Source organism: Monopterus albus, unplaced genomic scaffold (genome assembly GCF_001952655.1).
Source record: "Monopterus albus unplaced genomic scaffold, M_albus_1.0 scaffold130.1, whole genome shotgun sequence".
Lineage (NCBI taxonomy): Eukaryota > Metazoa > Chordata > Actinopteri > Synbranchiformes > Synbranchidae > Monopterus > Monopterus albus.
Window position 1 is genome coordinate 624,388 of NW_018128010.1, and position 16,888 is coordinate 641,275.

Consider the following 16,888-nt stretch of genomic DNA (forward strand, 5'->3'; position numbering starts at 1 on the left):
GAAATGGTAAAAGTGATGCCACATGGGAATGTGCTGAGTAACAACATTCATCGGTAAAGCTTAATAATAATAATAGAGCATCTTCCTAAAACAGGGTTTACATAGTGCTTTACAAAAAATAAAGCAGAACTGTGAAATAAGAAATAAAACATAGTTAAAAATAAAGACTTTTTTTTTAAAAGCATGATAAAAGATCACAGGAAGGCCAGTTTGTAAAAATGTGATATAGGAAGCATTTTAAAGGACGAGACAGACTCAGGCAACCTGATTTCTTCAGGGAGGTTGTTTCACAGTCTGGGAACTCTAACTGTAAATTTATGTTCTCCTGTTTTTTCCTGTAGACTTTGGAACAGCCAGAAGTGACACATTTGTGGACCTCAGGGAACAGGCTGCAATGTATGGGATTAAAAGGTCAGGGATGTAACAACAGCTATACGTTTAAAATGCTTGATTGGCATAAACTAAATAATGTAGTGTCGTATTATTATCAACCAATACTTATTGTTATTAATAATTTATTTATTTATTTAACTATTTTAAGGACAATTATTTCTCAGCTCTTGTATCCAAGAAACTGAAACTACTGTTAACATAAATGTAGTTCTTGTGCTGCTTGATATATGGATAAGGTACAGAACAGTAACAGACTGGTGTGATAAAAGTAGGTTCAATATCCTTGCTGATTTAGTGTGCTTTTCTCTTTTCCCGTTTTGTGTCATTTTGTTAATGATTCACCTCACTGTTTATCATTAAATTATTATCCATATACAACAGCAAAACTGTGGGATTCACTGCCTTCACTCCCTCCCACCACTAGGTGGAGCAAAAGACTGTGAAAAGTTAAAACGATTAGTGCTGTAGTGTTTGTGCAGAACAGGGATTATGCCGTGTTTCTTTGTTTGTGGTCCAAATAAATAACTTTTTTCAGACATTATACAGCTACATCCCAAGTGTCCCATCTGCTCACTTTAAATATCTGATGTGGTGCTCAGTCTCAATGGCTCTAAAAACCATGTTGAGCAATTCTGTATCAGTGCACTGAGCAATATATTGAGCTCACTTAGGCAGTTTCATTAAAACGCTGAGACTTAAAATCTTGAATGTTTTATAAATGTACTTGTTTTTGTTGCAATGTAATTACTGTTTTTTTTTTTGTGAATTCTTAAGCAAGTAACATTGCCATTCTGTTATGCTCTGAGCTGGAACATTAGTAAACATTATTTGTCAGAAATGCATCAGAATCTGTGCACCTTCAAACCAGAATAAAAGAAGACTGGCAACAACTACAAAACATTTTGTAAATGCGGTGATGGTTCCACTTTTTTAAAAATGCCCCTCCAAAAATGATTAAATATATATAAAGGAATACACTAAACAAATAAATAAATGATAAATCCCCTTGTATTTGTGTATAAAAATGTAGCTTTTGTTCAGTTCTGAATGGTTGAAACATGTTGCCATCCTCCTGGAGTGGGGGGTGAGACCAGTTATATATAAACTCCCACCCTGTGACTGCTCCCGTTACTCTGGGTCTGGAAGGGTTAGCTAAGAAATCAGGGATGAAGCTACTTTTTGTAGCTGCCTTTGCACTCTTTGTGCTCGCTACATTTGACAAGGCTGATTCTTCAGCTTATGACAAAATAGTTGCCCACAGTCGCATCAGGGCAAGAAAAGAAGGGTAAGCTTGTCAATATTTTTTAATTTGGATTGTTTTGGGGTGTTATTTTCACACCCTTCTGTTGTCATGTTATTTCAATTTGCATGCAATAGTACTGAACCTTGAGCATAACAAGCAGTATTTTTTATTTTGTCTTCTGTCTTTTGAGATATGTCATAATTGTTATGTGGTCACAATTGCTTAACAGTTATTTATTTATAACATATTTGATGAAATGTTATTGAATAATATTACATTCTACTTAAAAAAGGTGTAGACCGGTGGGTTTATAGTTGAATCATACTCACATCTGACAATCGAATTTTATATCCAGCAGACACAGATTCCATTATTCATACAGTATTGGACTGCCTTGCCTCAGAAGCAGCAGGGTTAGTTGCCAAATAATTATTCATAATGGGCAGTCCAATGTGTTTCCTAGCAGGTCATTTGTTACATAATAATTTACATGTGAATAATTTAAGAGTTTCCACAGAATCCTACTAATGTTTTTTCTTGTCAATTCTCATCAGTCCCAATGTGTGCGCCCTCCAGCAAGTCATGGGTACCAGGAAGAAGTACTTCAGCACTTGTCGTAATTGGTACCAAGGGTCCATCTGTGGAAAGAAAGCGTAAGTGTTTCATGTTCCCATCAGGACACGTTGATTCTCCTTTTTAAAGACTCACATTACAACAAAATCAACTGACAAAGTTTTCAGTGTCTGCCTCCAGTTCTTCTACTGCTTCATCTATGAGTTGTTTTTTTTAACTTGGATGCTTCCATAGAGGCAGACATCTGTTATCTAACTAGGAATCAAACTACTGCTTAAAATGAAAAACATATTTATGCACACAGCCCTAAACTCTTTGCGCTGAAGAGTGTCCCATTCGATTCTACAAACTGCAAGTTAGGGTTTCCATAAGTTGAAAAGCCTGGCTGTTGGATGCCATAGTGGTGAACCACTGATTCCAGGATATGATGTGGCTGAAAAATGTTGACTGTACTCATGAATGGAAAAACATTCTGTTCAATCATTCCAGACATCCTCTTTGTCTGTTGTTGTTCCAACTTTCTCAGCACTTTTGGGTTTAAACATGGATTGAGGCCATACCTATTTTACTGTCTCTCTCCCTCTTTCTCTCTCTCCCTCACACACACACACACACACAGTTTGTGTTTCCATAACTTCAGGGGACATTACATTGGCTTACCCTAATCTTGACTATAACCACTGCTACTTTCCTAATCCTATTTCTGACCCTAACCCCAACCTTTTAACCTAACCCTCACCTTGCCCTAACCTTTAACCAAGTTGTTGCACTAAAATTCAATGATTTATATGGTGAGGAGCAGCATTTCATGTCTAGGCAGAAGGTGAGTCTCAAAAGTTTGTGTGTACAAACAAGTTTATTTGTCCACAGTGTGAGTAATACCAGTCACACCCACATTCACAGTTTGCCCTCTATGTATGAAGCATACCTGTGTCATGCTGTTGTATAATGAATACCCACTGCTCACTGAACTTGGCAAATGATAATCCTGGAAACAGCAAAAGAATGTTATCTATCAATTGTAGAATCAATCAAACCATATCTGGGCTAAAGGGCAATTAAAGGGCAGTTTAACTTAATTGAACTTACTGCAGGTAACATTTAATGTGGCACATGTGTGAAATGATACATAAAGATGTGCACATACACCATAACCATATCATGTGTTGCGCACTAAATACATTAGTTATTGTGACAGAAATTCTATTAACTTCCTCAGCCAAACCTATGATCCTCCCATCGTTCTTCCCACCCTGTTTTCTGCAAACTCCTCAGATGTTTCCCAGCCATTAAAGCATAACAACAAAATGTTCTGTGTTTAATTATCACTGTTTCAGCCAGCATGACTTTCAGTGGAGCTGATTTAAATTTTGCCTGTACTGTTTATGATGTGCATTAGTGTCTCTGTCCCACAGTTCTTTAAGCCTATCTTAGCTATAATTCTAAATTGAACTGGAAGTGTATAATTAAACCTACTGAGGTTTAATTAAAAAAAAGAGAACATTTCTGCTTCAGAACAACTCTAAGAAAACTTTGTGCAGTCAAGCTCACAAACTGCCTATTAGGGATGGGGTTGAATTGGAATAAAGTCAGGGCATATATGATGTCAAACAAAGTTATTGTGATTCTTAGTGGAACAGTTCTTTCACAGAGATGCTGACAAGTCAGACGTTCCCAGTTCCATGGCCAGACACAATCCCATGGTGTGTAAGAGCAATGTAGCGAGGATTTTGCTGACTGTAGCCCAATGGGAGTTCTGTAATTTCATTTCAGGTCCTCCAGCTCTATTCAGCTTTAATTGAAATACAGCTGTTAAAGAGTTGAAGTTAGCTATGACCCAGAAGCCTTGGTCTTTATCCTGGCTGAGATATCAGCAGTGGATAAAAACTATGAATAATCCCTCGCAATAAAGTGAATTGTACTTAAAGTATGATCTCTTGACACAGGATCTTATAGTTTAGTCACTCGTTGCTAATGATTACTAGCTATACACCAAAGATTGTTCTCATTTCTGTTGCATTTTTGCCATTTTCATTACCTGTAGATCTGAACAATAATTATATTTATGTTAATGAAATCCAGGTCCAAATGGATTTTTATTCTAATACATACTAATATGTATATGTGTGTGTGTGTGTGTGTGTTGCATAACTGTTTATGTGAAATATATATCCCTAAATGCCAGTTTTTTCTAGAGCCTGAAACAATACAGTAGTTTCAACATGTTCAAACCTGCCAGCGCAAAGCGTATAGGCCTGTTTATAGCAGCTGCACTTTGAATTTTACTGTCATCCTCAGGCTCTCCACTTTTTAAGTGGAAAAGAGAGACAGCTTCACATGTCTGTCCATCAAATAAGCAGTTCTCATTTGTATCAGAGTTATCCTAACAGGAACTGCTATGATTATTCTCTAGATTGCAAAAGTCTGTTAAAAACACAGTAAAAAAAATACTGGTGGCAGCTGAATAATGTTTTTCAGAGTAGTTTAATAGTTTCCATACAGGCTATCACAACCCTTAAATGTTCCTAGTGTTAACCAAAATTTCCTAAAACACATCTCTCTTTATGCTGCAGTTTTTCAAGGCCAAACTCTGATTCCGAGGTTAACCAAATGCCACATAGAGTCCAGACTAATTATTTCGCTTCAAAGAGGTGGTCTTGGTAATATAAGTCTGCTACTGTAATGGTAGCTTAATTTTCAGGTCACCCTTTTCATTAGCTTTTGGCCTAAGATGATGGATCACATGAGCTGTTTGAGTAATGAAGAAGATAAATAGTCACATCTGGAAAACACTGGCTACATAAGATCAATGCTGAATGATGATTCAGCTTACAACATGGCATCCTACTTGTTTTTCCTAAACAATGATGTTAAAAGATTCTTGCAAACATTATTTCACTGAGGTGCTGCCTATAGTACATTTGTGATCTGTGTGTTTTGCCTGCAGGACTGTGATTTATGAGTGCTGTCCAGGGTACATGAAGATGGAGGGCATGCCTGGTTGCCCTGCAGGTACAGTGTGTTAGGTGCTACAGTGTACTGCAGTCAGTGTGTAAAGTTTGGATGAGGTCATATCCTCCATCTGTAGAGCAGCTGTGTGCTATATTTGAAATCAGACCAAATAAACTAAAACAGGAAGCCATAATGTATTGTCGACACATGTAGAGTCTGTATTTTTAAATCCTCTTGCATTTCAAAGATTTTTTTATTTCTATTTTCAGAAAAACAGGCTGATATGTAATAATGACTATTGTAAATTTCTTTCTTAGTGGCCCCAATTGACCATGTATATGGCACCTTGGGTCTGGTAAAAGCCACCTCAACGCAAGGATACTCTGATAGTTCTAAGCTGAGGTCCCAAATTGAGGGACCTGGATCCTTCACCTTCTTTGCCCCCAGCAATGAGGCCTGGGAGGATTTGCCTCAGGTGCGTCAAGAACAAAAGAAAAGGCCGCAGAATCTCTTTGTGTGTGAGGTTTTAACATCCCATTTTCCTCCTCTAACAGGATGTGAGGAGTGCATTGCTCAGCAATGTCAACATTGAACTGTACAATGCTCTGCATTATCACATGGCCAACAAACGCCTCATGACCAAAGATTTAAAGAATGGAATGGTGATCACCTCCATGTACCATGACCTGGATCTCTATATTAACCATTACCCCAATGGGGTGAGTGTTATCATTCACTGTTGTTATAGCAAGTCCCCTTATACTAAAAACACTTTTCAGAGGTATAACATTGAAGTGTATGTTTTGTGCAGGTGGTGACTGTGAACTGTGCCAGGATTATCTATGGTAACCAGGTTGCCACCAATGGAGTTGTGCATGTCATTGACAATGTCATCAGACCTGTTGGACACACCATCAAGGAAGTCCTTGATACTAATGACGACCTGTCAACTCTGTTGGTGAGTGCAGTCTGGGCAGACAAAAGAATTAATTTGAGGGATAGCACAATGCCCCAAAATACTATTTTTTCATCCATATTAACACCTGTTATGACCGCAGGCTGAAACAACAATTGCAGGCATGTATAAGGAATTGAGGAACACATGCAGAGTTTTAATTTGTGATTTAGTTACTTCTAAATTAATTTTCAGATGATTATTATGATTACCTCTTGCAACTGTTTATACTGTACTCCACTGTCTATTGAGGTTAACTAAACATAACCCTGTTGATGAAATGACCTTCTAGGATCTTGCTGAAAATACTGGACTGTTGGAGAAGTTGGGTGAGAAAGGACATTACACTCTCTTTGCCCCCACCAACGAAGCCTTTGAGAGTCTGGGCAGTGATGCATTGCAGAGAATTAAGCGCGACAAAGAGGTCCTCAAAGGTAAACCAGCCTTTTACTCTTAGAGGTTGGTCACTGTTCCTCAGTGCCCAAACATCACTTGACATCGTTTAAAACATTGCACCAGAGAGTGCGAGTTTATATTTCTGGCAAGGACTTTATTTATATTTAATAATGAAGGTATAGTAAAAGAAATGCAGTGGTTTCCTGGTGGAGTCTTTGCTAGACTATGTAAAAGGGATTTTTTTTCACCCAACTTCTTTCAATTCAAAACAGATGAAGCCACAATGGATCTGGAACGTGCACACATTTGGCAAGCTGTATATAACAAAATTGTGTCAGTGACTAATAAAAATAAGTGTCCAGTTTCAAGTAATGCATGAATTTGTGGATGGAAAGTCAAACAAAGCAACACATCATGTGACATTTTTGTAATGCTCATTTTTAGAGTTGTATTGTGTACAGTATGTTGGTCAGGATCAACAGTAATCTAGCTACAGTTGCAAGAACTGTGCCAATATAACTGTCAATCAGTGTAAGTTAATGTCTTATAGAACAGAAAAGAATTGAATAGAGAACAGAAAGGTTTGGTTGTCATTGTACAGAATACAACAAAATTAGAAGTGTTACTCTTCATTTATAAATCAAAGACTAGCAAACCACAGGAAGCAACAACAAACAACCACAGACAGCCAATATTATAATATACTGTTTAGTCACTTCAAAAATCACAAATATAACAGCAAAGAAGTGAAGAATCTCTACATTTTTAGCATTTGCTTGTTTTCCAGAGGCAAGACACAGCTGCTTCACTGGGCAAGCTGGTTAAACTGGCAATAAGCCAAAGCTTTTTATGAGCCCACAGCTTGCCCTGTGATGTGAAGTCAGACCAATTCACACAAAGTTAAACAGAGCTGTGAAGAAATCGCAAGTCTTCTCACTCAAGGACCCAAGGGATCCAAAGGGTCTTCAGGTTCCCAGAGCATTATATGCTCACAACAAAAAGAGTCCATGGCTGCATGGACTGGTTTATGTTATGCTTATGACCTGCTTGGCATACATATAAACATCTACACCTGCAGTAAACCACACCATATTATAACATTTTGTCTCTTTTTTCAGCTCTTCTGAATTTCCACCTCCTGGATTCAGTGCAGTGCTCTGAGGCCATTATGACTGGCAGCTCTTATGAAACCCTGGAGGGCAACAACATTGAGATTGGTTGTGATGGTGAAAGTTTAACAGTCAATGGCATCAAAATGGTGCGCAAGAAGGACATTTTCACCGCCAATGGTGTCATCCACCTTATTGACAAAGTGCTTGTGCCAGATTCAGGTTAGAGTCTCCTCTTTTCCTCTTATTTAAGAATTCATGATTTTCTATATAAATAAGTGTGTTGGGTGTTTGAACTTTTCCTTTAATGCACTTTAATGCTGTTGGAATTTCCTGTGCCCCTCAAGCTAAACAGGTGATGGAACTGCTGGGAGACTCTCAGTCAACCTTTGCTGATTTGGTGTCTGAGCTGGGCGTCTCTGCAGCCATGAAAAAAGATGCTGAGTACACTTTGCTGGCACCCGTCAACACTGCCTTCAATGGTGAGTCATATACAGTATTGCTCAGTACACCAAGCACCTTCTTCTGTTTTCCATTTGGCAGGTGGCTAAATATGAAACCTGTTGATCCACACTTTGTCACTTTCTAATACAGGGGAATATTTTTCATTTATTCAAGTGAATAGATTTATACATATATTGAGCTTCAGGTAAATTATCTTTTGGGACACTGCAGAACCTCCATAGCATGTAAAACTCCCCCAAAGAACATTCCTAGATTTTACCCACAGAGGGAATGTTTTGTTTCTGTAACAAGAATGTGCAGTTAATTGCAGAATACTTTTATCTTTGGAGCCATATGGTTTTAAATGGGTGTAAGGGATGCACATGAGAGCAACAGATGACTTTAAAGGGATTTAAGATTTGATACATTAATATCAAATCTTTCTATGTAAAATTCAGTAATAGAGATACTACACAGTACACGGCCCATCTAATAAACTGTGCAGTAAATCAAGACACTAATAGCTCAGACTTAGTATTGTACTTGCTGCTCTCAGTTTCTTTTGCTAAAGTATATTAGAGGTAAAAGTGCAATGTTGGAGAATTTTTAATCATTAATCAGAAATATAAAGCCATTTCTTTCTTGCACAGATGAGGTGATGGCCACGGATGAGCGTGTGCTCAGGATCATCCTGCGGAATCATATCCTGAAGAATAAGTATATCCTGGGAAAGCTGTTCAATGGCCAGCAGCTGGAGACAATTGGAGGAAAACTATTGAGGGTTTTCATCTATCGATCAGTGAGTCCTCTTCTCTAAAGTTAAAAAATTGTGGCTAGGTGCTACTAAACACGCACTACATGCCAGTGTTGTATTTGAGTCACTAAACCTCAAGTCCAAGTCGAGTCTTGAGTCACCAGTGTCTGAGTCACCAAATAATAATAATCCTAGTTGAATCTGAGTCATGGTCGAGTCCATTTCGAGTCTGAGTTGAGTCCTTGTTATCCAATTCAGAGTCATAAAGGTTTACATTAAATGCAATGGACACAGCTCTCACCATTTTAATTCCAAACGTCCTAACAGTGTATTATATCACCATATTGTTCAGGAATTTGATGCATAAACATCTTTTATAGAAAGATGGTGTGTACGCTTTACTGGATACAGCATGGTGTGGGTGAACTGGTTTTAACATCAGTATCTAAGGCCTAATTATTATGGCCTATTACAAAAAAGAAAAAAATTCAGAGTCCTTGTCTCCAGCTTTTGAGTCCGAATGCAGTCAATGCTCAAGTCCAAGTCAAGTCACGAGTCCTGAAAATCTGGTCTCAAGTCCGAGTCGAGTCTTAGTCCCGGACTCGAGTACTGCAACACTGCTCCATGCATTATAAATGTTGTTTGACCATCAACTGCCATATTTTTGAGACATAACATTAATCCCTTTGTCTTTATTTTGTGGATAATTTCTGCAGGCTGTGTGCATTGAAAATTCCTGTCTGATAAGGGGCAGTAAAGAAGGAAGCAACGGGGCTCTTCATTTAACGAGGACTCTGGTGAAACCAGCGGAAAAAAACATGTTTGACATACTGAAAGAAAATGGAGGGTTCAAGTAAGTAGTGAAAATGGACTGTGGTTTTAAACTGCAGCCTAATACTCAAACCACATCTTTTTGTATCTTTCCATTAAGAAAGTGCTGCCATTGCAGTATGTCAGCTCTCAGTGGTTTCTGCAACAGTTAAATTATTGTTTTCATCTCTGTGCTGCAGGATCTTTTTGTCTCTGGTGGAAGATGCTGACTTGACTGACCTGCTGAAACAGGAGGGAAACTTTACTATGTTCGCCCCAAGCGATAAGGCCTTTGCTGGTTTGACCGATAGTGATTTGGCCTTGTTGAAGTGTAAGTCTCCTAGACTCCCTTTATCTTTTACTGTTTCCAGCTCTTATATGGCTAGTTGAAAACTGAAGAGTAAAACATTAATAATGTATGTGCTTGCTGTATTTTAGCGGACAAAAATGCTCTCAGAACCATTCTTCTGTATCACATCAATTATGGCATCATCATTGGTGGTGGTTTGGAGTCTGGGGTGACAAACCTTCTCAAGTCTCTCCAGGGCAGTAACCTCAGAGTGATATCTGTAAGTCTTTAGTGCAGCAAGACTGAATGTCTTTTATTTGAAGTCAGTAAACCTTATTCCTGTAGCAATTCAAGCTTTACACAGTTAGTGATCCTAAGTACAAAGGTGTAAAAATGTGTTTTAATTATTATTTAATTAGTCAAATAATTTATAGTGCCAATCATTGTTGTCTGATAAAATCTCATCCTCGGTTTTCAAACTTGCGAAGCTAATAGCATTAGTAACTATAGAACAAAGTTTAATCCTCATATTTGAAATTACAGGTTTATTCAAGTCCTTCAGTTTGTGGTTTTCTTGTCTTTAATTGTTTTGACTGTTTCCCTCAGGTAAACAACACCATGAGAGTGAATTCTGTTCCAGTACATCAATCTGACATCATGGCCACAAATGGAGTCGTTCATTTTGTCAACAATATCTTGTATCCTGGAGGTACAGTTTTTACCCAGTCAGTTTTGTTAACATCTCCCATTTATTGTAAATCTGTAAAGAACTGCCCTCTGCACCGTTAACACTTTCTGGATTATGGTTAACACCCTGAGCTTTTTTTTTTTTTTTACAGATATACCTGTTGGACGCCAAGATCTCTCCATGCTATTGAAGAGGCTCATCACTTACACGCAAATCAAGGTATCCTATAAAAAATGGCTTCTCATTGTAAAAGCTGCATGGCTTTAAAGGGCAGGGTACAGTTTTCTGTCAAACTACAATTTGTACAAGACAAGTCCTTGCCTGAAAACATCTGTGTGGAGGTTCTGACTGAGCTCAGCAGTTGGCTTTCTTTGCTGTTAATAAACATGCACATAGCCAATTTACTTATGTGTTTTGGTATTTGGCATATTGTCATACTATCAATGGGCATATCTTCTATAGCTAATCTTTTTTTAACCTTTTTTTTCAACAGTACATTCCAGGAGTCATATATAAGGAAATTCCCCTTACATTTATGAGTGAGTCACTTAATTATTCTGTTTATGTGTATTCTTATGTTATGGGGGTTTTGTCAATGATGTATTTTTAATTTCTTGAGAGGCATTAATGCTTTGTATTTCCTGTTATTAGAGAGGACCATCACTCGTCTCATCCCGGAAGGTACAGTAATGATGATTAGAGTATCATCATGATGTGATTCATAATCTGTTAAATGTGACATGTTTATATTTGGTTAACAAAAGCAGGTGTATGCATAAAATTGGGTGGATATAGGTTGAAACATGTACTGATCAGTAATGTTTCATTAATTTGGATCATTTTACACACATGCAGGAAAAGACAAGAAGCGCCACTAGCTAATTCATGTGCCAGCTGTCAGCAATAAAAGCAGCTCAGAACTGAAAGTATAGCTTTCATATTTAAAATACTAATAAACACTAAGACACAAAAATATCACCGTTTATACAATTCAAAAAGTTGTACTCCAAAAAAAAAAAATGCTAGAAATTCCTTGATAATGAATCACATTTTCTCGTAACAACCTTTCAGATCCAGTGAAAGGTCCATTTGCTATGATAACGGCATGCAAATGGAAAATTCTCTGCAGTGAGGGGCAACGCTGCACTAGCTGAAATTTCAGTGTAGTGAAACCTGTATTTTTTGCTTTCATAGCTCCTGAGGTGACCAGAGTGACAAGGGTCATTGAGACTGAGCCTACCATCAGAAAGGTGACCAGAGTCATTGGGGGTGATACCTCTCAAACCCAAGTCACCAGGGTTGTCTCAGGTAAATATTTTTTTACTTCAGTCAATGTGTCTGTAGCTTTATATCATTTATCACTGTAAGTTCTAATAATTCCTCATGTTTCCAGACTTTCGGTGGTCGGTCAGCAATGGTACCACAGAACTTAAGGATAATCTGAGTTATTTTAAGCACTGGGGCTTAATATTCTAGTTAGTGTAACCATTAAAAAATTTGCCCACCCATCTTTTCAGACCTGCTTCCCAATGTGTAATGATTTTGGATTTAAAAGGAAATATTTCCAACTTCTACTAGTTCAACTTCACTAGTTTAAATAATGTCCTACAAGCAATCCCAATCATATAAGCAGGAAATGAATATACAAACATAAAATAATGAATGCCAGTGGATAAAACAAACAACTCTCATGAAATACAGCTGTTTAAACACCTGTTTGGGAACAATGTGAATATTATGATTGGTATATTAGGACTAAAACAACCAGCACATAACCATATTATACTTGAAGGCAAAATTACTTACAGCACAGTAAAATGTATCTCTGTATAAAATTGTCACTTTAAGGATATTGTTGTTTTCCATCAGGAACTGACCTTTCAGGAGTCGAGACAATTGAAGCAGATGCTGGTATTGACCCTGAAATACTTGCAAGACAGATTGAGAGTAAGTTTTATCATTTCATATATATCAATGATTGGAAAGAATTGTTCATAAATAATGTGTGACTTAAATGCTTTGTCTGCCTTTATAGGAGGAATTGGAGGACAAGGTGCCTCTCGCCGAAGAACTTAGGTAAAAAAAATTTAATAAATAAAGATGAGATCAGAAATTTAAAAAAAAATCCTACATATGCAGTAAATGCAGCACTGCCTGAGAGCTACTTCAGACCGTCAACTTGAGTCAGCTGCTACATCCACATGGCTGCTGCATCCACTTTTGTCCCCACGTTATACGTCCAATGGAGCTCTTCTGTCATGGCAGCTGTACCTCAGTATTTTAGTACATAAATACCACTGGTACATTTTGGTAAATAAGCTTAGGCTATTTTTAACTGACACCACTTTCATGGCTGTGCAGTAAAATAAAACAAAAGCTAGCAAAAACACAAAGACTAGAAAATGAGAAAAACAGCTGGTCTGAGATCTGCCAACCAATATCTGTGAAGCTAACTACTTATGTATGGTTTAATTTATTTGTTTGTTTAATCTGCAAAAAATATAAGGTGTAAAAATTTTTACAGGGGTTGTGTGCTTGAATATTTCTTGGCCAGGCACAATCCTTGGACAACAATTATTTCTGTACACAACCCCCATTAAAACGACAGTGTCTTTTTTTCCATTTCAATTTTATTACAGATTAAACAAGCAGGACAAGCTAATTATTAAGTTTTACGGATATCGGTAGGCAGATTTTGCTCTCTTTGGAGAGAGCCAGACTGTTACCAGTGTCTTCATATTTACTGTACAAACATGGGAATGATATCAGTCTTTTAATCTAACTCATGGCAAGAAAACACATCAGCATAGTTTCAAAATACTTCTTTAAGCTACCTGTAGGCTGTTCACAAGCTTGCCACCACAACACTCTCCTGAAAGCTAGGCTGACTCTTCGTGCTAATGCCACTACTGTTCATAAAGCATTTTATGAGCCCACCCTCCCCTCCAGTATCCACCTGAAGGTTCTGAGTCTATTTGATCCCCAAATGGGGCGAGGTTACAATCATCACTCCCAGCTCCCTGCTGTGCTTAATGTTTCCTTGTGGGAAGCAATGAGATCCAAGCTCAGATGCCAAACTTCAACACAGTATATGTTTTACATTTATACTTATAATATATTCCAGGTGAGTTGGCTAACTATCATGTATTCCGTCTTTTTTCACCAGCCATCAGGAGACTGAGCATGGATGGATGACAATATCGATGTTGTAAAAGCAGAGACACCAAATCCAGAGACTGAAAGCAGTTTTAATACAGATGACACACTTAAAATGTCAGTGATTTTAAATATACTGTGATAAGTATAACTGACAGAAATAAAACTATTCTAATAAACAATTTAATGTTGCTTTGAATGTATATGTAATAAGAGTGAGCAATGTCTGAAAAGTGTTTTGGTTCAGTATAGTATGTAAACAGTGCCTAAATGAACATTTTGGCATGACTTTAAAGACAGAGTAAGAGTAGCAATAAAATCTTTTAAATCCAAGCCATTAGGGTTGCCATAAAAACACTTTGATTCTAAACTCTATGCCTTTACTACAGGTGAATGTCAAACCAAAGAGATTTTGCTAACTCTCTGGTATGATTTATACATTTCAGCATGATAAAGATAGAAAAAAATGACGTTTTCGAACTTTAGCTGTTATTTTATTTTAATCTCTTTGCCTGAAAGTTGTTGTACATTTCACGTAGATCTTCTCTGTGCTTATATCATCATTGGAATGATGTCTAACTGCAGTTTTTTTTTCCTATTTTCCAAACAAAGACCAATAAAGTGCTTTCTTTGATATAAATATGAAAAGGGCATGTGCAAAAATAGTGGTATGGAGTAAGTTTTTTAATGTCTTGGTAAGGCTTTTGGGAAGTCAACAAAGGTTCAGAATAGAGTCTAAAATATGAAATCTCAAAACTCAGTTTTATATTTGCATGTTGTATTTCAAAAACAAGGTCTTTAAATTATTAAGATTTCTGTGTCCTCTTTTGCAGCCAAGGCCTACTTATGTTTCTTTATGTTTAATAGGAGGCTTGCAGTCCACTTATGGAAACCTCCAAATAAACTGGGTTTAGTGTGCACAAAACAATATTTTTCCTTTTTATGGAGAAAGGAGAGTACTTCAAATGTAATGCAGTGTGTGAAACTTAAAATAAAAGACAGAAAAAAAACATATTGTAAGCTGCATAATCTGAAAAGAAATGAGTGATTAATTTGAACTTTAGGACCAGTATGTGATTTTATTTTCAGGTGGCCTATTATAAAATTAACAGCAATGAATGCATTGGTATACATTTGCCACAGAAAAATAATTTGGTGTTAGCAACAAAACCGCTAGTTTATCCTGAAGCTGCAGAGACACTGTGTGATCTGTTATGTTCAGACATTTGGGTCAGCCCCAGCTCATCTGCTGTTTGGCTCATGTGCAGCACTCCTCACAGCAGTTTATGGTCTCTTGGGTTTCATAAAAATCTAAGCAACTGCCAAGATATGACTATGGCAAAATGTAAAAAGCATATTTTTGCTTATCTGTTATTTCACTTTAAAAATAATTCCATATTCAACAACAGGCTTTAATAGACCAGATGTCTGGTTTAAGTCATTGTACTAATTACCACTGATTTGCCATTTACATGCTGTTTTATTGAGTAATATTCCAAATGATATCTTAAGTAAAGCATTCTGTCCGCTCATCCTGTGGGTGGCCTGTGGAAAATCAGAATAACTTTTGTGCCAATCAAACTAGAAGCACAGAAATATGTTGCATAAGTAGTTATTACACTCAGAGCCTGCTCTTTATAGCTCATAAGCCTTATATCCTGCTTAAATTAATATTCACATCCATCCTTTAGTGTGTTTCAACAAGTAGCATGAAGTCAAAGCGTGCTGCTTCTCACCAAATTAATGAAGTCACTTTGCACATTTGTGATTAAAAGATGTAGAGTTGACAGACTTCATTACTGAATGTATGGCATGACAACATACAATGCAAACATACATACCGTATAATGTAAGATGCTCAATTTGGTGTCCTGGCAGTACATTTAAATGCGCATGCCACATGTTTTGTACATCTTGAGAAAAATTCATGTTATGTTGCAAGAAAGAAGGAGAGGCACCATGTCTCAACTTTGTGTTCTTTTCTGGGGTGTTTAGTGTCTAGTCTTGTGTAAGTGGGATTATGTTTCAAGTGGTTGATCCTAATTCAGTATCAGTGAAATATTCTCAGCTGTGTAGATCATGTAGGGCAGTATGTCAAGTCAAGTCAGGTTTTATTTATATAGCCCAATATCGCAAATTTGACTGTGTGCAGCATGTGACAACCTCTGGAAAACCCTTTAATGGGAAAAAAAGATTATTTTTATTATTCTTTCTTTATTGCTTTTTTAAAATTTGGTTTTAGATTTTCCACACTGCACTTAACACTGATTTCACAATCAATTATCAAGTCATCAATGTGACTGCTAATATCACAAATAACTGGTTCAAATTTAACTTGCCTTTCCAAACATTTTCCACTGTCAGCAACAAGTAGCTCATCCTTAAGTGGAACCATACATAGGAAATTCATGTACATGATGTTCTTGATATAGAATACAGGTGTATTTACATCAAACCACAAATGGGTTAAGGAAAATGCTCAGTTTGTTTTTAATTGGCACACATCAGTCACATAAGCAGAAGGAGAAGGAAGAACTCTATGTCCCAGTAAATGTGCATCTGGGTGCAGCACTCATTCCAAAAAGCTGACATGTTCCTGGCACGGTGTCTTGTGCTTGGTCTTGAATGACTTTCCGCTGCAGTGCAATTAGGTATAGACTTGGTCACAAATAATAAATCTGTCTGTATCAACATGAGATGGGGACGGTGATTGGAAAGTCTGTGCCCAAGCAATAAAACTATCTTAAATGTACTCAGACTGAAGCAAACATGAACTAGTATCTTCCTACTAGGTTCTGGGAGACGGTTGAGATCAGGGACAAGTTTCTTTAAACCTTAAGTGACCTAAATCATCAGGGGGACTTTCAAACCTAATATGCTACAAATACTGATTATTTGCTTAATATGAGTTAAGCATTGGCAGCACAGTGGTGTGGTGGTTAGTGCTGTCGCCTCACAGCAAGAAGGTTCCAGGTTTGAGCCCGGGGCCTTTCTGTGTTTGTATGTTCTCTCCGGGTACTCCGGCTTCCTCCCACAGTCCAAAGAAATGCAGCTTAGGTTGGTTGGCGACTCTAAGTTGCTTGTAGGAGTAAGTGTGTGTGGATGTTTGTTTATGTGTCAGCCCCA

At 37.4% G+C, this 16,888-nt stretch overlaps 1 protein-coding gene across 3 annotated transcripts; it reads left to right on the plus strand.

Annotated features, from left to right (window-relative positions):
* Nucleotides 1–345: 345 nt before the first annotated feature.
* postnb (periostin, osteoblast specific factor b) lies at nucleotides 346–13,994 on the plus strand. 3 transcript variants are annotated; one of them, XM_020613121.1, is made up of 21 exons: nucleotides 346–411; nucleotides 2,191–2,289; nucleotides 5,157–5,221; nucleotides 5,479–5,636; nucleotides 5,716–5,880; nucleotides 5,973–6,119; nucleotides 6,409–6,550; nucleotides 7,631–7,843; nucleotides 7,969–8,103; nucleotides 8,716–8,864; nucleotides 9,536–9,672; nucleotides 9,830–9,960; nucleotides 10,068–10,198; nucleotides 10,525–10,627; nucleotides 10,758–10,825; nucleotides 11,100–11,145; nucleotides 11,258–11,287; nucleotides 11,801–11,914; nucleotides 12,476–12,553; nucleotides 12,642–12,682; nucleotides 13,773–13,994. In XM_020613121.1, the coding sequence occupies exons 1-20, from the start codon at nucleotides 395–397 to the stop codon at nucleotides 12,680–12,682; spliced, it is 2,169 nt and encodes a 722-aa protein (XP_020468777.1). In that variant the 5' UTR covers nucleotides 346–394; the 3' UTR covers nucleotides 13,773–13,994. The 3 variants fall into 3 exon arrangements, with proteins under 3 accessions (XP_020468777.1, XP_020468775.1, XP_020468776.1); XM_020613119.1 differs by lacking the exon at nucleotides 346–411 and adding an exon at nucleotides 1,541–1,678; XM_020613120.1 differs by lacking the exons at nucleotides 346–411; nucleotides 11,258–11,287 and adding an exon at nucleotides 1,541–1,678.
* The last annotated feature ends 2,894 nt before the right edge of the window (nucleotides 13,995–16,888 follow it).

Bases quoted from the DNA above. Each gene is read 5' to 3' on its own strand.
- postnb (XM_020613119.1), top strand. From the start codon at position 1,560: ATGAAGCTACTTTTTGTAGCTGCCTTTGCACTCTTTGTGCTCGCTACA. The intron at 5,637-5,715 runs GTGCGTCAAGAA...CTCCTCTAACAG, and splicing joins CCTGGGAGGATTTGCCTCAG to GATGTGAGGAGTGCATTGCT. The intron at 9,673-9,829 runs GTAAGTAGTGAA...TCTGTGCTGCAG, and splicing joins AAAGAAAATGGAGGGTTCAA to GATCTTTTTGTCTCTGGTGG.